Consider the following 21,878-nt stretch of genomic DNA (forward strand, 5'->3'; position numbering starts at 1 on the left):
TTACCTTTACTAGCTATCATAGACTTTGTCCCGCATCCCGCGTGAGAGTGCACAATCTGCACCCGAGTCCCCTGGGCCTCCTAGAAGTAATCTAACGATTCCATAGTCAAGTCCTAGCGATTCCAAAGCCTATTAGTACTGTACTTACCTGCTAGTAATTTCGCATTCCACTTTCAGAGTATATGGTTTTTCGTGCCCCTCGGGCATTTGTGTATACTGTGCTAACTTAAGTATTTTTATAAGAGTTTTGTATTGTGCTTAGCTCCCTGACTCATAAAGAGTTCAGGGTAGTCTTGTTATAAATAAATATCTGTTTATTTTCATAACAACTTGTGTGGTGTCCTTTCACTTGGTGTTCAAGGGGTAATGTGATGGTAAAACAGCTGGCTTAACACGCCCTCTAGAGTCTTAGCCTTAGACTGCTCGTATCCATGCTACTAGGATAGCTGGTCTATAAGGTTGACTTACAACCAATCATCAATAAGGGTTGTTTGGACTGATACATAGTGATCACTAGAATAGTGAGCACTGCATATCAGGCCAACTTCTCACAGAAAGGAAGTCTTTAACACCAAGGTACTGGGGAATTATCTTGTATGAGCTCCAATTCCCAAAAGTCCTGACAGAGAGTTCTTAGCACTGGCAAAAAGATTGAGCCAGGGCTTCCCCCATTGATGGAAGATACCTTGCACCATTTGCCATTTGTGGTTCGCTAAGCAGCAGCGTTAGAGTTCAGCTGCACTGGCGTTTAAAGATCCCACTAGTTGGTTCACCACCAGAGAAACTCCATGGCGGTCCAGCTCCTTCCAGCGGCACTGAGTCTCTTGACAAAGGAGTCAAGATCCCACATCACTCTGCTTGTTGCAGTACTATATGGCTGTGGTGTTATCTATCAGTAGCTGCACCAGTCTTCATCTGATGGTAGGCAGGAAGGCCTTCAGCACCCAGCGAACCAACCTCAACTCAAACAAACTGATGTGGAATGGAGCTTCCAAAGTATATCAGAAATATCTCATCTCCAGATCTCCCAGACGGCTTCCCTATCCTAGAAGTGATGCATCCATAACCACTGTCAAATCTGGGAGGGGTAAAGAAGGGGGCCTGCTACTGATCAAATCATTGCCCAGCAATCACCACTACAGGTATTGTGCAATCTCCTCTGAAAACTGGATAAATCTGGCAGATTACCCTGGTGCCGTGCCCACTGGCACTTCAGGGCCCACTGCAGAGCTAGCATGTGCCATCTGTGTAGGACAGTGACCATTTTTGTCATGGCCACCCCCACTTCTTCCCACTAGTACTGATGTTTTACAAATGATGTGCACTGGATCCCTGCTAACCAGTCCCCAGGGCCAGTACTCTTTCCCTAGAAACAAGCTAAAATGGTCTAATTGTACTACAATCGCCACACACTTTAGCACCACTGTAAGTCCCCAGTAAATGGTACCCCTAGAACTTAAGCATGGGTACTAAAGAGGGTCACTAAGGGCTGAAGCATGTATTATGCCACCATAAGGGACCCAAATACAAACCGTATACAGGCTGCCATTGCAGGCTGCGTGGGATGGTGCCAACCATGTGTGAAAACATGACATGGAACACTCACTGTTAAACTGTCACTGTCACACATTAAAAAAGGTAACACCTGCAGCTCACACCATTATAGCTATGGGTGGACTTGAATAGTTTGAATTGTCACACTTGTAGGGATGCCACGGTTAGTAGTTGTGTTGGTACTGTCACTGACAGCAGCAACAGGCTGTGCAGACTTTAGTGGCATACCGAAAAGGGCCCTGGCACTTCCTTTTTTTTACAAATTAATAACTGTACCAGATAGATAGTTGGAGAGCCAGGAGTGAGAGTTAATGGTAAACTCTGAGCAGTAACAAATTGTTAACAGCTGTATATTTATAGCCTCACTCTACTGCCATTTAGTGTTAGGTTTGGAATATTACAAATTATGTTTCTTCAAAGTCTAGTTCTGGTTTCAAGTGTGTGACTTGCGAATCTTAACTATGTTCACTTAAACTCACAAGACACAGGCTTCACTTAAGATACATTTTTCTGCAGTCAGGCAGATATTCTTGCAAAAATACCAAATGCTATATTTAGATGCTACCATTTGTTAGCTCACAATTCCAAGAAAGCACCTGCATGATTGGTATTTACATAGTTAAGCAAGTGTAAAGATCAACCCAAATTAAAAACAAACCTGAATATGGGTCTGCATCTTTTTCTTTTCATTTTGCAGCCCTTGGTTCCGTTCTTCCTCCTCTTCAACCCGGGACTCTAGGTCATGCAGTATCTCCTCCAGTTCTTGCTTTTTGGCTGCAAGGCGGGCTCTCATCTCTTCTGCTTCTGCAAACAGCTCTGTTTCTGCCTGCAGCTGTTCAGCCAAAATGTTCTTCTCCTCTATAAGCTTTAAGGTGGGAAAAGAAAAGATGGTATTTCAATTAAGAATCCACAATTACATAACAGAAAAAAACACACAGACTAGCAAACATGCAATGTGTGAATATATACAAGGATACTACAATAATTCTAGCTCCTTCTCACAAAGGGAACGCCAAAGAAAAAATCAATCATATGAAATAGCTAAAAAAAATTCCACCATAACCAATGCTCAAACAAAACCTAAATATTAAGTAAATCATAAATAATCAAACCCCACAGATCCCTAATCCAGTAGCAAAGTATTAAGCCTAGTGTTACTATGTGCATTTCATAGAGTAAGTTCTATCATACTACAGCAGAATCTGGGAGTTACTGATGAACAAATTACTTACCTTTGGTAAAGCTCTTTCTGGTGCATACTCTAACTGCAGATTCCTCACCTTTATGATATCTACAGGCGCCAGACTGGAACTAGAGAATTCTTCCAGTAATACCCCCACGTACCAACAGGAGGAGCCATATGGGTCTGTGGTTAATCCATAGCACCCTGGAACTGACACATTAGTGCTACATATACTCAACTCCTGTGTGCTGATGCCAATTTCTTGCACTCTTCTCCTTCCGTGCCCTCAGAAGCAGAGCTTAGAACAAATTGTCTGATCCAATGGGTGGATTTCTAACTTGGAACCTATTTAGATGGTAAAGCAGCCACTTTGCAGAACGGAGTGGGGAGAGGGCAGAGAGCAATCTGCAGTTAGGTAAATTATCCATCAGAAACCTGAAATGTGGCTTCCAAAGGGTGCTACACGCCCCTGGAAAAAATGGTTTAACAATTGATCTCCCCTCTTCTTCCTGAGTTGCAGCTGTCTACCTCAACAATAGGACAGCCCTCTCCCAAATTTTACCCATTTGCTCTTCAAAGGTGGCTTCACCTTTCAAGCTCGCCTTTTGGGCCAAGACACATGTGGCTTCCTGCTAGGGAGAGGTAACCCCCTCTGTCCAATGCAGGCTACTATTGTCATCTTTTCTGTGAGCCGTTTGTACATCTCCCAAGTAGGACAGAACACTATCTCAAGGAGGAACCCCATGTGCAGTCATGAACAGGCACAGGGAATTTAGGGCAACAAAGAGGCAACTTTGTAAAAGTTGCACACTACAAATGTTACATTAATTTTGACTTGGGCATAATGTAACAAGTTGTATGATACCTAACAAAACCAGTGATGCAATCTCTGCGGTGGCTCTCCAATTTACAGCCCATAGGTACAAACTACTAAGGACTTACAGGCAAGTTAGAGTATGCTGATTGGATATAAGCCAATTAAGTATACACAGTTTAAGGTCAGGGCACATACTCTGAGGTCTGGCTAGGAGGCCTCCGTGCTATCTGAGTCGAGAAACAGCAGAATAAGTCTGAAAATGTGAGGATGAACATGCAAAAAGAAGCATTTCCTTACATGGCCCCCATCCAGGAGAAAGGGTATGAGCAACTAACTCTTATCCTGGTCGTTTTCATCCAAGTGGAGGAATCTGGAAAGGTCATCTACATTAGCATGGTCAGTTCCAGGTCTGTGTTCCAGGTCCATTGTAAAGTCCATACCCTGTAGGGATGTCAACAACTTGGGGTTCTCTCCTCTCATTTGCTTCAGCCATCTGAGAGGTATGTGGTAGTCTGACATCTGAAGTGAGTCCTGAACAGGTAGGGTCTCAGCTTCTTCAGGGACCGAATCACAGCATAGGCTTCCCTCTCAATGGCACTCCAATGCTGCTCTCTGAGAAGGAGTCATCTGCTAACAAAGGCAACTGTCTGTTCCCGGCCCATATCATTCACTTGTGACAACACTGCCCCAAGCTCATGTTCAGCGGCATCTGCCTGAACAATGAATTCCTTACTGAAGTCAGGTGACTTCAGAGCCCAGAGCTTGCTTGCGGTTGTGAAAAGCCTTTTGACACTGCTCAGTTCAGATGACTTTTCCAGGCTGTTTCTTAGAGGCAAGTTCAGTTAGTGGTGCCACTATGGTACCATAACCCTTTACAAAGCTCCTGTAGAACTCAATTAGGCCAAATAAAGGCGCTGACTTGAGTATGAGTCTTAGGAGCTTCCCAGACTAGAATTGTCTGGATTTTGTAGATAAAAGCTTGTACATGGCCTCCACCAACTTCGTAGAACAGGAACACAACGAAGCCTTGCCCTATTTGGCACTAACTTGCCTTGATAGTCAGGCCTGCTTATTACAGGACCTGAAACACTTCCTTGAAAAGGACCAGGTGATCCTCCCAGGTGGAACTGAATACAGGTATGTCATCGAGATAAGCAGCACTAAACTGTTTCAGACCTGAGAGTACACTGTTCACCAATCTCTAGAAGGTGGCAGGTGCCTTTTCCAACCCACAGGGCATAACATTAAATTGAAATTAGCCTCCAGTGTAGAAAAAGCAGACCTCTCCTTTGCTCCTTGGATGAGTGCTATCTGTCAATAACCTGATGTCAGGTCAAAGGTGCTCAGATATTTAGCGGTCCCCAACCTATCATTGAGCTCATCAGCTCTGGGTATGGGGTGTGCATCAGTCTGTGACTGTATTTAGGCTTCTATAGTCCACACAAAGCCTAAGCTCAGGATTCCCTCCTTTGGGACTGGGAGTCAGAGTCCCTGGGCCAGCCCAGTGGTCTAAGCCCCCAAACCCCATCCCCAGGGTGGAAAGTGAGAAGGAAAATGCTACTTACCCAGTATGCATCTGTTCTTGGCATGTAGAGCTGTAGACAGATTCACATGCGTTGCATAGCCCACCATCTAGTGTTTGTCCGGATGTTTGCACTTTGTTTTTGTTCGAAGAAGTCTTTTCCAGTCATGAGGTAGGTGACTCCTCCTTTCGGTGATAGTGCGCATGGGCATCAGCTCCATTGTTAGATTGTTTGCCGCAGAAGGTGATAATGGAGTTTGTAAGGGTAGTAAGAGAACTCCATGTATATATGTATCTAAGTAAGATATTACTGCAACATGTATAGATACCCGGGGAGGTGGGTGGGCGCACGTGAATCTACAGCTCTACATGCCAAGACAGATGCATTCTGTGTAAGTAGCATTTCCAGTTCGAGGCATGTGAGCTGTAGATCACATGCTTTGCATAGACTATACAATTAACAATAAAGAGGGTATGCCCAAATGACCCACCTATACCTGGGCATCGAACATCAAAGATGTATAATAGAAAAAGTACGGAGAGATCAATCAACTTTTTTATTTTTGTACAAGGCACAATCAATTACCCTGTTGTTTACAAATTTCTTACATCTAACTAAACATAGTTCTATAAAATACACATGTCATAGGACGGTGCTAGATACAAAGAAAATCAAATACATATACGTCAGACGTAGTATATACAAAACATATTTAGACAAATTTCTTACATCTAACTAAACATAGTTCTATAAAATACACATGTCATAGGACGGTGCTAGATACAAAGAAAATCAAATACATATACGTCAGACGTAGTATATACAAAACATATTTAGAGACAAAAAGTCACATATAAATCACAATCACATATGTAGAACAATACATGTACACAATATATACAACATTTACAAAAATCCCTATATATAACTAGAATAGATGTATATTCCTTATTCCGAGTAATGCACTCTGAGGACGTCACCTATGCGCCTGAGGTATCACACCTCTTATCCTTTTTATCTCTAGGCGCCCTTACTATAAGGAAAAATAAAAAAATAGTAAGACTCCTCCTAGTTTTGTAGACGCAGTCGCGTTTCAGCCATTCATTTCTTGTGGCTTCATCAGGACAAGGCTATAGATATATCTGGAGTTAAATCTTCAATCACAAACAAGCACTGGCGTTGCCAATAGGTCTCGCAGTAGGAAAGTTGGAGCTATTGGTTTTGTAAATGACATTTTATATTTATGTTTTGTGATTTACAATGCCAATACTTTTAACTTTAGCAAATGTGACACTTATAGCAATTGTAATGCCACATCTTTTGTATTTACGTGACTTACTAGTGTTAAGTAATAAGGCTGTGTTGCAGAGGCCAGAGTAAGTCTTCTGTCACTTTAAAATTTAGAAATAGAACGCAAGTTATGTAGCAAGTCTGTGGCCTCACTTGAGTTTCGAGAAAAAAAAAAGGAGAGCGTAGAGCGCGCACGAGAGGGAGGGGGTGTGGGGAGTAGAAGAACGTGCAGCTGGATGTGAGAGAGGCAGTGGTCTGCATTTTCGCACCACATTTACATTTCACAGCGGATGTCCGACAACAGATTAGAATCTTTACAACTGAGATTAACCAACTGCAGTATCCTTGTATTTTTACCCTAAGTAAGTATCTCCTAAAAATTGCAAAAAAGAGATATTCTCAATTTTTTAGAATTGTTAGATAATGTAAAGTGTTGGAAAACAAAGGAAATTCGTAAAATCTTTGTCTTTTGGTGCTTTGCTAATTTTACCGTACTTAATTACTACAGCTGAATGTTGTCGTGCTAGAGAAGGGGGGGGGGAACGGGCAGATGAATGAGAGAGAAGTGCGTGTGCGTGTTGCAGCGAGTTGAAAGGCAGGAAGTGGTATGCTTGGAAAGAGTGCACGTCTGAATGTTGTCGTGCTACAGAGGAAGGGGGTGGGTTCAGCAAAAGGCGCGCGCTGGACCTTAGAGAGGGTAGAAGGAAGAAGCAGATGGTGTGCGTGAATGTGAAAGAGTCTGGGGGCTGTTGGTTGTGTTTTAAAATGTTTTGAGAGAAAAGCGGGCATAAAAGTAGAAGGGGGGTGGGAGAACGTGCAGATGAATGAGTGAGAAGCTATGGTGTGCGTGTTGCCGTGCGTGAATGGGAGAGAGTCTGGGAGGGGGGGGAGAACGTGCAGATGAATGAGAGAGAAGCTATGGTGTGCGTGTTGCCGTGCGTGAATGAGAGAGAGACTCGGAGTGTGGGGGGGTGGGAGAGAGAGTCTGTGGGCTGTTTGAGTTTGGTGTGCGTGTTTCCGCGAGTGAAAGGCAGGAACGTGCAGATGAATGAATGAGAGAGAAGCTATGGTGTGGGTGTTGCCGTGCGTGAATAGGAGAGAGTCTGGGAGGGGGGGGAGAGTCTGTGGGCTGTTTGTGTTTGGTGTGCGTGTTGCCGTGTGTGAATGGGAGGGAGTCTGTGGGCTGTTTGTGTTTGGTGTGCGTGTTTCCGTGAGTGAAAGGCAGGGGGGGTATGCTTGGAAAGAGTGCACGTCGGAATGTTGTCGACGTGTGCGTGTTGCCGTGCGTGAATGGGAGAGAGAGAGTCTATGGGCTGTTTGTGTTTGGTGTGCGTGTTTATTTATTTATTTATTCATTTATTCAGAGTTTTATATAGCGCGAACAAGATCTTTACAGATATCAGAGCGCTTCACAGAAACAGGGGGTGACGATAGCATGAGGGTGACGCGACATAATATTGGGTGCAATATAAACTTCAGTAGCATGATCGGAGAGCAGTCATGTTCTAATAGAATGTCAGTAAACAATCAGATAAGCGAAAATAAAAGACGATACTGAGTCTTACATACAACTACGATAAAAATCAGGAGAACTTATACTATAAGTATCTAAAAGTTACAGGGAGCAAGGGGAAGGGGCCTCGATATACAGTAGGCTAACATGAATAGTCTAATAATAGATATTTAGTGAGTAGCATAAAAGGATCGACTGACCATCATGTAATTGTGGCAAAAAAGAGGAATAAACAAATCTAGATCATGCAAAATATGACATTATTTGACATTAGACAATCATGAAACCAGTAATACCCAAGCGGCACGAAAGTCAATGAGGAACAGACATTAAAGTTCAGGTGAACTTAGCCATGAGGATGGCTTTCACCTCTTTCTTAAAGAAGGCCGTGGAGGAGATAAGCCTGGTTTCGGGAGGGAGTGCGTTCCAGATCCTGGCGCCATTCCTGAGAAGGAGCGTTTGTATGTTTTTTCCTTCCGGAATCTGCGAGGTTTCAAGAGTAAGTTTTTTGAACTTCTATTGGATCTCGACCCTCCTGATATAGTTAGGTTTTGAGTGAGGTAGTTAGGTGCATTGTGGTGTACAGCCGCGTGTGTCATCAAAGAAATTTTCAGTTGTATTCTGGCTTCAAAGGGCAGCCATTTCAGAGATTTCAAGTCAGGGGTTATATGAGAGTGTTTTCTTGAGCCCGTAATGAGTCTCGCGGCAGCGTTCAAGGAGGCTCTTAGGGGTGCAGTTGTTGCTAAAGGGAGACCACTGAGGGTCACAATTCCATAGTCAATGCGGGGGATGACTAGGGCTTGAACTGCATTTTGGAAGTCTTTGGCTGGGAGGAAGGGTTTCAACTTTCTCAATGTGTTGATTTGGAAATTAGCTCCTTTCGTTGCTCTGCTAATGTGCTGTTGCATGTTGAGCTTTGCGTCCAGTGTGATACCTAAGGATTTCGCGATGTCCAGGATGGTGGGCCGGACATTGAGTGCTGTTAAGTGGTTGAGCCAAAGTTGGATGGTGGTAGATTTCGCAGGGGGTGCTATCAAAAGGAACTCAGTTTTCAGAGCATTTAGTTTAAGGTGGTTGTCGGCCAACCAGGATTGGGTCTTTGTGAGAGTGTAATTCAGGAGTTTGATATCATCCGGGGATAGTACCTTTAGGTAGAGTTGAGTGTCATCGGCATACATATGGAAGTGTACATTGGATGCTTGGAGCAAGGAGGCAAGTGGTTCCATGATGAGGTTGAACAGTGTGGGTGAAAGGGAGGATCCTTGTGAAACGCCTAAGTCGACTGGCACAGGCGAGGACAACACATTGTTGATCTTGAACTTCTGAGACCGGTTATGTAGGAAGGAAGTAAACCATTTGAGAACAGTCCCGGATAAACCCATTCTAGTGTTTAGCAGCTCAAGGAGGTTCTCATGTTTGACCGTGTCAAAAGCTGAGGAAAGGTCGAGGAGGATGAGGAGGCATGAATCATTGCGATCAAGGATTTGGTGGGCGTCATCAATTATGTGAGTCATGGCCGTTTCCGTGCTGTGTTTCGCTCGGAAGCCTGATTGATGGGGGTTGAGGAGATCAAACTTGTCAATGTGTTTTGTTAGTTGAAGTTTGTTAGTGTTTCCGCGAGTGAAAGGCAGGGGGGGTTATGCTTGGAAAGAGTGCACATCGGAATGTTGTCAACGTGTGCGTGTTGCCGTGCGTGAATGGGAGAGAGAGAGTCTATGGGCTGTTTGTGTTTGGTGTGCGTGTTTCCACGAGTAAAAGGCAGGGGGGGTATGCTTGGAAAGAGTGCACGTCTGAATGTTGTCGACGTGCGCGTGTTGCTGTGCGTGAATGGGAGAGAGTCTGTGGGCTGTTTATGTTTAGTGTGCGTGTTTCCGCGAGTTAAAGGCAGGGGGGGTATGCTTGGAAAGAGTGCACGTCTGAATGTTGTCGACGTGTGCGTGTTGCCGTGCGTGAATAATTTTTGCAGTTGTGCCGGTCACAGTCTATTACCTGTCTTAAGAGGTGTGGCGCCGCGGCCAGGGCGACTGACGCTGGAATCTGGGGATCAGGGTTCGATCCCCGGCTCCGGCGGCAGGTTAGCCCAGCACCATGCGACTCTGGGCAATAGCTTGCTTAATCTTCCCGAAGGCCCCCAGCGCCTAGAGACCCTAACGGGTGATTGTGCGCTATACAAATGTGGATTATTATTATTGGTGCTAGTTATCCTCAGACCTCTGTCCTTGAATAACTGCATGGATTGGTGTTCCTTGTTATTTCTGTCCCAAAATGATGATTTATTTGCAGACACAAAAGGGTGTTTTAACTCCTCTGACCAAAAATACATTTATCGTTAGTGTCCCGATTTGTAGAGCATGGACATCTAGGAGAGTGCCAGCTGTCCTGTGTCTCTCTATGGTGCAGGGCTTCTGGGTAATAGGGACACAGGGGCTTTCGATGCGTGGCACTGATAGGCTGGAGGAACGACGGTAGCCATCTTGCTCGTAACGTAAGCTACATGTGAGTCCCAAAAGATCGAATTTGGTGCGCAGCGGCTGGACTCTGTATAGTTTATTACTACCACGTGTGCTGGTCTTATGCTCCCTGTGGGCTGTTTGTGTTTGGTGTGCGTGTTGCCGTGCGTGAATGGGAGAGAGTCTGTAGGCTGTTTGTGTTTGTTGTGCGTGTTTCCGCGAGTGAAAAGCAGGGGGGGATGCTTGGAAAGAGTTCACGTCTGAATGTTGTCGACGTGTGCGTGTTGTCGTGCGTGAATGGGAGAGAGTCTGTAGGCTGTTTGTGTTTGGTGTGCATGTTTCCGCAAGTAAAAAGCAGGGGGGTATGCTTGGAAAAAGTGCACGTCTGAATGTTGTCGACGTGTGCGTGTTGCCGTGCGTGAATGGGAGAGAGTCTGTGGGCTGTTTGTGTTTAGTATGCGTGTTTTCGCGAGTTAAAGGCAGGGGGGAGTATGCTTGGAAAGAGTGCACGTCTGAATGTTGTCGACGTGTGCGTGTTGCCGTGCGTGAATGGGAGAGAGTCTGTGGGCTGTTTGTGTTTAGTGTGCGTGTTTCCGCGAGTTAAAGGCAGGGGGGGTATGCTTGGAAAGAGTGCACGTCTGAATGTTGTCGACGTGTGCGTGTTGCCGTGCGTGAATGGGAGAGAGTCTGTGGGCTGTTTGTGTTTAGTATGCGTGTTTTCGCGAGTTAAAGGCAGGGGGGAGTATGCTTGGAAAGAGTGCACGTCTGAATGTTGTCGACGTGTGCGTGTTGCCGTGCGTGAATGGGAGAGAGTCTGTGGGCTGTTTGTGTTTAGTGTGCGTGTTTCCGCGAGTTAAAGGCAGGGGGGGTATGCTTGGAAAGAGTGCACGTCTGAATGTTGTCGTGCTACGGTGAGATAAGCATGAGGCACGCGAAGGACAGAGAGAAGGTGGGCGGAGGGAGCAGCTTCAATGAGGCGTGGACAAAGTGAACAGCCAATGAAAAACAACAAAAGCTCGTGAAAAAAAAGTTATGGCCCAAAAGCGCGTGCCTGTGGCCACGTGAACTCGAAGAAAACCGCACCGAAAAAGCCATAGTTTGACGAGTATTTTGACCACTAGAATTCTCTCCAATCCATTCCTGCGGAATGGAAAAGGCGAGACCTAAAAAGGAGGCACCATCCATCAAATATATATAGGGTACACAAATACCCGCCTCGGCTGGATCCAATGACTCTCTCAAATCCTGGGTTTAGGAGCCGGTACACGTAATTTGTGAAAGTGTAGCGAGTTGAGCTTGGACCACACGTTCGTTTTGTGGCTGGGGACCTCGTAAGCAGACAGCGAGGTGGAGGAAGTTCTCCGACTAACAGGGAGACGCCAGGTGATTACGTGGACTGGCTCCTAAACCCAGGATTTGAGAGAGTCATTGGATCCAGCTGAGGTGGGTATTTGTGTACCCTTGATATATTTGATGGATGGTGCCACCTTTTTTGTGATGGAAGATTTAACTCCAGATATAGCTATACCCTTGTCCTGATGAAGCACCAAGAAACGAATGGCTGAAACGCGACTGCGTCGACAAAACTAGGAGGAGTCTTATTATTTTTGAATTTTTCCTTACATTAAGGGCGCCTAGATATAACAAGCATTTGCAATGCAATAGGTCTCGCATTTGTGAGAGTTGGGCTATTGGCGTTGTAAATTATAATGTTTTTTACCTGTGTGTTTTGTTTTGGAGTTAAATGGATGTATGTGCTGTGGACTAGAGCGGAAATATGCAGTTTGTATTCGAATTGTTAGTTGTATATTTGTGTGTTGCCTAGTGTATTTGTATAGTGGAATTGTATGTCATGGTGAATAGATAGTGGTGGGAGCTGCAGAGAATAGATAGTGTGTAGGGAGCAGGTATTGAACTTGAGACAGAGGAGCAGAAATATGTATGAGAAAGATGAGAAAGATAGAAAGAAGGTGAGAGCAGGTCATTGACGCATAATGAGTGAAGTTTTGTGTATGCAGAAGACACCTTAAGAAGAGGAGGAGAGAGTGGGTCGAGGGACAGAAAGTTTGAAAAGTTATGGTATAGAAACTTTGATTGAAAACACGAGTCAACCACTTGAGAGAGGCAGAAGTAGTGTGTGAGAGAGCAAGAGGGTTGTGTGAGAAAGAGTACAAGAGATAGAGGGACAAGTGGAAGGGGCACCGGGAGGAGGCGAGAGGTGGCCTATAGCACAGCGTGAGGAGGTTTGGGGAGGTAGCATGTGTGAGTAGGCAGTAGAGAGGAGACAGTTTGTGTGAGGGAGGGATAAGAGAGGGCAGTGGTATTTCGAGATGAGCGTGGGTAGAGGGTGTGGGAGTGTGAGAGAAAGATGAGAGGGGAAGTGGGTATGTGGGGGAGAGGTGACTGTCCATGTGGGACAAACAGATGCAGAGCAGTAACAAAAACTGCCTATTGAGCAGGAGCAATACAAATTTTACACTGACGGAGTACAAACACACTTATCCCTCTACAAGTGAAACACTTTGAGGGAAGGGATGCCTTTTGCTCAGAAAAAGTACCCCTCTAAAAACTCAGAAAGGCACTCATTTTGACTTTTGAAGGCCTGGTGTGGGGCTGCTCGTGTTTCCTGCACTAGAACAGGCTATGGATGCAAAACTAGGTCTCCTCTGTGGGCATGACGCAGCCAAAAGCACACCCAAAACGCATCTGCAGGGACAATTACAGATAAGACCATCGGACCAAAAGTCATAAGAAACCAGCAAGGCTGTGTGCGTATTTCACACCCTACAAACCAACAGACAAGTAAACACAGCAGGGAGTAGAAAAGTAAGAAAATGCGAACCACAAAAAAGATGCAAAACACAGACACTACAGTAACATGGAGGCTGCACGGATTTCACAGCACAAACAACATAAAAAAAGAATGTGCCCCTTGTGTACACCGCACAACATACACATGGAAGTAAGTTTAGATGCTCAGGGAGGCAGAAAGAGCCACAAACCTCCCTCCCTCGGCCACTCACCCAGACATACATGGAGTTGCAGCCCGGGCCCGGGGTTTCAGAAGAAGCAGAAAAAATAAGGTCAATGTCCTGGCTGTTTCGAATCGGCGAGTTCTGCAGGTTTGACGATCACCTCTTGTTGTGCTGAGGGAGAGATATTGTTTTTTGTTGTCAGAACCCTTAAGCCTCAGACATTTTGTGGCGAGGGGGAAGCTCAGACCACGCAAACCTCTAATAGTGGGAGAGGCTGGTATTATTAATTTTCAATGTCATTTGACATAATACACACGATTGTGCACATCTCAGACAGCGCCACATGTGGTGGTCTGTCACAAGAGCTGGTGCTGACAAGTATGTGCCGGTGTCGAGCACAAAAAACTGCTGGCTCAAATTAAAGCATCGGCTCCTTATACAAAGTCATATAAGCATTGGCAAAGCTACTTGGTATCATAAGATCTAAGGAGTTTGCAGCCAGAGCCGACTGCTCCTAGGGCTTTTTTTTTTTTACTTTCCGCCATTCTGCACAATATTCTTTCCGTTGTACTACATGGCTCAAAAAGAATCTCTCTGTCGTTCTATCTAGCTCTGTCTGTCACTCTGCCTCTATAGCTATCTGCCTGTTTCAGGTGTCTGCCACCTTGTGAAAGGGAAAAAACGCTGTTTGCCATGTGACCGTCGTATTTCTAAGCGCTGTTTTCCGTCCGTACGCTGCCTAGGTAGGGGCACCCTATGGATGTACGGGTCCCGGATAGGGTTGCGCGCAGTGGTCAGCAGGGGCCGTCGTGTGCACAGAGGGCTGCGGCAGGCACCTCACAGGTCGAGTGCCCGTCACGCATCAGGGGTGAGCTTTTTTTGCACTGTACCTTCGGTAAAACATTCCTTCCATACGGGATAATTGTACACTTCGTCACCAAACACTAGCTTTTATTATTGTTATCGATGAGGGTATTTTTTTTTTATATACTATTATTATGATTTTATTATTATTGTTTACCTAACATATTCGGCACTTTTGTTAATATTAAACGTCCTTTCTGTTTGAAAAGAACGCCTTACACTATCTTTCCCAGCAATATTGTATAATCAAGATTATTTCTGACGAATAAATATTGCTTCTGTAAATAATGACTATATTAAAAAGAATTTCCAAAGTGCATGTTAAGCCCATCAAGGGGAAGGGAAATGACGACACAGACACTCCCGCGAGTGAAGATAACAGCGTGGCCATAGTCGGGCCACTGGGCAATGTAGCGATCTGTAAATAATGACTATATTAAAAAGAATTTCCCCTTAATCATTTCCCAATAAAACGTATTTAAAGTGCATGTTAAGCCCACCAAGAGGAAGGGAAATGACGACAGACACTCCCGCGAGTGAAGATAACAGCGTGGGCACAGTCGGGCGACTGGGCAATGTAGCGAGCAACAGTCGAACAATTACAAAATATATACACACAACGAGAAAGATATAGAGAAAAGGATAGGGAAATGCAGAAAGAACATGATGTCAGTGTTTACTTGCTTCGCCCCGTGAAATGGATTCCAAAAGAATAATGAACAATCCCGCGAGTGGTGTTCGCGCCACAGGAGATGTGCTTGCCCGAAACCACGTGACGGCCTATTGGTCTCTATTACGCGCACCAAGCGCGTAATAGACACCATTTGGCCGTGGGCGGAGCAACGCACCCGCCTTTGGCCAATTGGATGCAGTCTTTTATAAAAAGACGCACGCAAAGGCCAGTGGGGTAGCACAAAAGGAATCGCACACGCAAGAGCGTGTGCGATTCCTAGGTAAGTGCTAAAACCCCGTTGTTCGACTACAAAATGCCTCGCGCTGCGCAGCACTGCTTCGCAGTGCAACCCAGTTCGCAACACCTAAAAAGGATAAGAGGTGTGATACCTCAGACGCATAGGTGACGTCCTCAGAGTGTATTACTCAGAATAAGGAGTGTACATCTATTCTAGATATATTTAGGGTTTTTTGTAAATGTTGTATATATTGTGTACATGTATTGTTCTACATATGTGATTGTGATTTATATGTGATTTTTTGTCTCGATATATGTTTTGTATATACGTCTGATGAATATGTATTTGATTTTCTTTCTATCTAGCATTGTTCTTATGACATGTATTTTATAGCACAATGTTTAGTTAGATGTAAGAAATTTGTAAGCGACAGGGTAATAGATTGTGCCTTGAAAAAAAAATAAAGTTGATTAATACTTTTTCTATTCTACATCATAGACTTTATTTATTTATTTATTTATTATTTATTTTATGTTTTGTAAAGCGCCTGGTGACCCGAGGGCATCCCCGCGCTATCGAGTTGTGAAATCCTGGAGAAGGAGACCGGGGGAACTATTTGGGAAAAAGGAAGGTTTTAAGTTTTTTACGAAAGAGGGGGAGACGAGGTTCCAGACGCAGATTGAGAGGAAGAGCGTTCCATTTTGAGGAGGCATTGACCGAGAAGCGGCGGCCACCGGTGCGCGACTTCTTGAATTTAGGAACTATGGCCAGGTGTTCGCTGTCAGAGCGAAGGTTTCTGGGGGCTTTGTAGGGGATGACCATGTCTTTAAGGGTGGCCGGGCCAGCCCCGTTTATAAGTTTATGCGTTGTGCACAGGGCCTTAAACTCTACACGCTGGCGCACAGGAAGCCAGTGCAGAGCTTTGAGGGCCGGTTTGGTAGAGGCTCTAGGCGGGAGGTTCAAAATGAGCCTCGCCGCGGCATTCTGTGCACGTTGGAGCTTAGCCAGGGTGAATTCAGGGGCTCCAAGGTAAGCGGCGTTCCCATAGTCAAGCCTGGCTAATATAAGCCCTTGGACCAATAGTTTCCTGGATAGGGGGGGAAGGAGAGGGAGAATCTTACGGATTGACCGCAGGAGGCCAAAGCATGTTCCAGCAGTCTTTGCTGCCTGGGTCTTCATGGAGAGGTCCTGCTCCAGCCAGAAACCTAGGGTTTTAATTTCTTTCTTAGGCGTGGGGATGTTCCCGAGACTTTACAGCAGTTATCTCCCAAAGTGGTGGCTAACCTGTAGCCAATGCAGTCATCTGAAGGAATATGCTACTTACCAGTATGCATCTGTTCTTGGCATGTAGAGCTGCAGAGTTGTACACTTAGCAATAGATCGCCACCTGGTGTTGGGCTCGGATGATTGCAGGTTGTTGTCTTCTTGGAAGAAGTCTTTGTAGTCACGAGATAGGTGACTCCTCCCTTGGACAATACTGCGCATGGTCATCGACTCCAGCCTCAGATTGTTTTTCGCCATGATGGGAAATGATGGAGTTAGTAGAAGTAAAGAGAAAGGATGTCCATGCGTGTGCATCTAAGTAAGATGAGTACTGGAACGGATACAAGTCCCGGGGAGGCGGGAGGGCGTGTACAACTCTACAGCTCTACATGCCAAGAACAGATGCATACTGGTAAGTAGCATATTCCGTTCGAGGCATATGAGCTGCAGATTGTACACTTAGCAACGATTGTGCAGCAGTGTTTCCCCTAGCGGTGGACGCTTGTATCCGTTGCAGCATACTGAAATAGTGTTTTAAGGACCGCTTGGCCTACTGCAGCTTGCTGCTTGGCTTGCACGTCAACACAATAGTGTTTAGTGAAGGTGTATATGGTAGACCATGTTGCTGCCTTACATATGTCCTCTAGTGGTATGTTTCCTAAGAAAGCAATAGAGGCTCCTAGTTTGCGAGTGGACTGCGCTCTAGGAGGAACTGTTAGTGTACGTTTAGCTTTTTGATACCATATTTGAATACACTTTACAATCCATCTGGCAATTCCTCCTTTAGAGATGGGATTGCCTTTGTGTGGGGAAGAGAAAGATACAAATAGTTGTTTTGTCTTTCTGAAGGATTTAGTCCTGTCTGTGTAGTATAAAAGAGCTCTTCTAACATCTAAGGTGTGTAAAGCCATTTCCGCAACAGAGTCTGGTTTTTGAAAAAACACTGGTAACTCTACTGATTGGTTAAGGTGAAAAGGAGTAATCACTTTTGGCAGGAATTTTGGATTGGGTCTAAGAACCACTTTGTTAGGGTGTATCTGAAAAAACGGTTCTTCTATTGTGAATGCTTGTATTTCATTAACTCTTCTGAGAGAGGTGTTGGCAACAAGGAAGGCAGTCTTCCATGTTAGGAATTGCAGTTCACACTTGTGTAAACGCTCAAAAGGGAGACCCATAAGTCTTGTAAGGACCACGTTTAGGTTCCATACTGGTGCAGGTGGTAACCTAGGTGGGATTATTCGTTTTAATCCTTCCATAAATGCTTTTATCGCAGGTACTCTAAGGAGAGATAGATGCTGTCTATTTTGTAAATAGGCTGCAATTGCTGCTAGGTGCAGTCGTATGGAAGAATAAGCAAAGTTGGACCTTTGTAGGTATAGAATGTAGCAAATAATATTTTGGATGGAAACATCCAATAGATCAATGTGATTGTTGTTACAGTATATTGCAAATCTTTTCCACTTAGCAGCATAACATGCTCTAGTGGTGGGTCTTCTAGCTTCTTTAATTATATTCATACAGTCTGGTGATAAGTTTAAGTAGCCAAACTCTAAGACCTCAGAAGCCAGATCGCCAAATTTAGTTGGCTTGGTACTGGGTGCCTTATTTCTCCATGGTTCTGTGTTAACTGGGATGGCGTGAGCCGTAATTTCTGATGTGGAACCATTGAGAGATCTAGTAGCGTGGTGAACCACGGCTGACGTGCCCATGTGGGGGCCACTAGTATTAGTTTGAGAGACTGTTGTCTGAGCTTGCGTACTACTAGTGGAATGAGTGGGAGAGGCGGAAAAGCGTACGCAAATCTGCCTGACCAGTTCATCCATATTGCATTCCCCTCCGACCGTGGGTGTGGAAACCTGGCGGCGAAGGTTGGGCATTTTGCGTTTTCGTGGGTGGCATCAGATCTATTTGTGGCTGCCCCCACCTTTGGAAAAATGGTTGGAGAACCTGTGGGTGCAACTCCCATTCGTGAATCTGTTGTGACTGACGACTCAACAGATCTGCTATTTGATTGTGAATTCCTGGAAGGTGTTCTACAGTCAGGTGTATGTTTTGAGGGATGGCCCATCTCCAAATGTTCTGTGCAAGCTGGGACAGTTGCAGAGAGTGTGCCCCCCATGTTTTTGTATATAATACATAGCTGTCATATTGTCCATCCGGATTAGAACAGCTTTGTTTTGTACTTGTACTTGAAAAGTCTTGAGTGCTAGGAAAATTGCTAGCAACTCTAAATGATTGATGTGGAACAGTTTTTGTTGGCTGTTCCATTGGCCTTGAGTGGTATAGTGCAGGAGATGGGCTCCCCATTCTGTGAGGGATGCATCTGTTGTGAGCACTATTAGTGGAACAGGGTCTAGGAACGGCCGTCCCTTTGTCAAGTTTTTGGTGTTCCACCATTGCAGAGAGCGATATGTACGGCTGTCCACCAACACCAGGTCTGTGAGCTGACCTTGAGCCTGATTCCACTGTTGTGCTAGACATTCTTGTAGTGGGCGCATTTGCAGTCTTGCGTGAGGAACTATGAAGATGCAAGACGCCATCATGCCTATTAGTTTCATGAACACTCTGGCTTGAAGAGAGTGCTGGCATTGAAAAAGGGAGAGTAAGCTCTGAATGCTTTGAATCCTGGCTTGACTGTGATACGCTAGAGCTGCCGATGTGTCTATGGTAGCTCCTAGATATTGGTGAACGTGCGAAGACTGTAGGTGCGACTTGGTGTAGTTTATTGTAAACCCTAAGTCGTGCAATGTTTGTATTGTTTGTTTTGTGTGTTGTACACACTGGTTGAACGATCTTGCTTTTATGAGCCAGTCATTGAGGTAAGGGAAGACATGTATTTGTTGTCTTCTGAGATGTGCTGCTACTACTGCTAAGCACTTTGTAAACACTCGTGGTGCTGTTGTGACCCCGAATGGAAGGACTTTGAACTGATAGTGTTGTCCTTGTATGACAAATCTTAGATACTTCCTGTGCGCAGGATGTATAGGAACATGAAAATAGGCGTCCTTTAGGTCCAGTGTTGTAAGAAAGTCTCCCTGTTCTAGCAATGGGAGTACTTGTTGTAAAGTGATCACGTGAAAATGATCCGATTGTATGTAGTGATTTAGGGGCCTGAGGTCGAGAATCGGTCTTAATGTCCTGTCCTTTTTGGGTATTAGGAAATACAGGGAGTAGACTCCTGTTCCTTGTTCCTGTAAGGGGACCACTTGAATAGCATCTTTTTGTAGAAGTGCTAGAACTTCCTGTTGAAGCAGGGTTATGTGTTCTGTGGACATTGGACGCTGCCTGGGCGGTATGTTTGGGGGGGTTGCTGTGAGTTCTAGGCAGTAACCATGTTGGATAATTTGTCTTACCCACTTGTCTGTTGTGATGGAATTCCAGACAGGTAGGGACTGTGATAGTCTGCCCCCCACAGGAGTGGAATGCTGTAGGGGAGGCAGAGGGAAGTCACTGTTTGGGAGTGGAAGAGGAGCGGTTGTTGTTATTACCTCTACCTCTTCCCTTATTATTGTTGCCTCTGTACCCTCCTCTAAAGTAACCTTTATTAGAGGGGGTTTGTGTATGTGTTTTAAAAGATGATGTGTTATCTGCGCCGGTCTGCTTGGAGCCTCCTCTATAAGAGGAGCGACGAAAAGAACTTCTAGTCTGGGTGGATTGTAATGCACCCATAGACTTAGCAGTGTCTGTGTCCTTCTTCATCTTCTCTAGTGTGTTATCTACTTCTGGCCCGAACAACTGGTTCTGATTGAAGGGCTGGTTCAGGATGGTAGTTTGTACTTCTGGTTTCAAACCTGAAATGCGTAACCAGGCATGACGTCTGAGGATAACACTAGTGTTAACTGCTCTGGATGCTGTGTCAGCTACATCTAGTGCGCATTTAATTGAGGCATTAGATTTTAATTTGCCTTCTTGCAAAAGCTCTGCTGCCTGATCTTTGTATTGATCTGGTAGGTGTTCCATTAATATTTCTAGTTGGTCGTAGTAAGCCCTGTTGTAGCGTGAGTGTAAGGCCGGTGTGTTTGCTATGCGCCATATGTTTGTTGCTTGCGCAGCAATCCGTTTCCCTGACACATCAATAATCTTTGATTCTTTGTCAGGCGGGGGTGTGTCACCAGAAGTCTGGGAATAGGCTCTTTTATGTGCATTTGACACTACTAGAGTCTAATGGCAGATGTCCCTTAATGTAGACTGGATCAGCTGGTGCTGGTCTATACTTTTTCTCTATTCTGGGATTTAGTACCCTACACCTTACTGGATCTTTATAAATCTCTGGAGCATGTTTAATGACCCCTTTGATCATAGGTAGTATTTGAGTAGACCTTTGTGACTGCTCAAAAGTGTCTAATAAGAAATCCTCCTCAATGGCATCAGAGTGCATTGGAACCCCGTGGTAAAGTGCAGCTCTGTTTAGTAGATGATTGAACCCAATACTATCCTCTGGAGGGGAAGGTTTTGTTGGGTAGTACTGAGGATCAGGGATGTCTGGTGCATTATTTGGTGGAAAATTATATGCATCATCCTCTTTGGGATATTCTGGGTTGACATCTTCATCCTCATCTAAAGGGTATGCATGTGGCTCTGGTACATCATCCCCCCCACCTAAGTCATACTCTTCGTCAGTGTGGTGTGATGATGCAGGAGATTGAGCAGGAGAAGTTATAGGCTCAATATAAGGAGTGATAGGAGAGGAAGAAGGTGAAGGAGAGAAAGGGTGCATTGGAGAAGTTGCACAATCCTTTTTGGCAGGAACCACAGTTGGAAGTGGTGTGTCTGCTGGTCTTTTCTTATGAGGAATTGCTTCCACATGTCCAGTTTTTGGATTAATATAGACTTTTTTCTGTTTAGGATCTGGCCTAAACAGATGCACAAGTTACTACTTGTGTAACGATATATCTGTAAGAGACATTAGTTAGTATTAGATTCCTTACCTTAGAATATCCCCAGGCGTCAGACTGGATCCGGAAATTTTTGCGTAGCAGTACCCTTGCGCGTCGGTAGGCGTCGTCTGGGGCTCCGCGTCCGTCGTCGGCGTCGTGGGCGCCGTGATGACGTCGTCGGAGTACTTAGACGCCGCCTCCTCGTGCTGACGTCAGTTCTTAGACACAGCTTTTCCGCGCCAGAAACGTAGAGCCATGTTAAAAACCAACACTGGTGCCATTGAAACTAGGGCCCTGAAAGGGGATAACCCTAACCCTAGATATTGGTTCGCAGAACGGGGAGGATGGGTGGGTCGGTAAGGAATCTAATACTAACTAATGTCTCTTACAGATATATCGTTACACAAGTAGTAACTTGTGCATCTGAAAGAGACACGTTAGTATTAGATTCCTTACCTTAGAATAGATACCCCAGCAATACCAACCCCGGTGGTGGGTCTGCGAACCAATAATCACACCAGAAAGTCCTGGAGGACGGAATGGCCAAAGAAGCCATCCCTCCGGACTTGGCTGTCCAGGCAGTAGTGTCTTGCAAACGTGTGCAGCGATGCCCACATAGCTGCCTGACAGATGTCTTGTAAGGGCACACCCCTGCCCA

The 21,878-nt window shown here is 45.1% G+C and overlaps 1 protein-coding gene across 6 annotated transcripts in view; it reads right to left on the reverse strand.

The window, feature by feature from the left end:
* Nucleotides 1-21,878, reverse strand: part of MYH10 (myosin heavy chain 10) — a 1,407,286-nt gene that overhangs the window by 539,339 nt on the left and 846,069 nt on the right. For all 6 annotated transcript variants that reach the window (XM_078654665.1, XM_078654664.1, XM_078654663.1 and 3 more), the window contains one exon: nt 2,213-2,419. In XM_078654665.1, the coding sequence (XP_078510791.1) occupies nt 2,213-2,419 (207 nt within the window). The remainder of the gene's footprint in view (nt 1-2,212; nt 2,420-21,878) is intronic.

This window comes from Lissotriton helveticus, chromosome 7 (assembly GCF_964261635.1).
Source record: "Lissotriton helveticus chromosome 7, aLisHel1.1, whole genome shotgun sequence".
Taxonomy (NCBI): domain Eukaryota; kingdom Metazoa; phylum Chordata; class Amphibia; order Caudata; family Salamandridae; genus Lissotriton; species Lissotriton helveticus.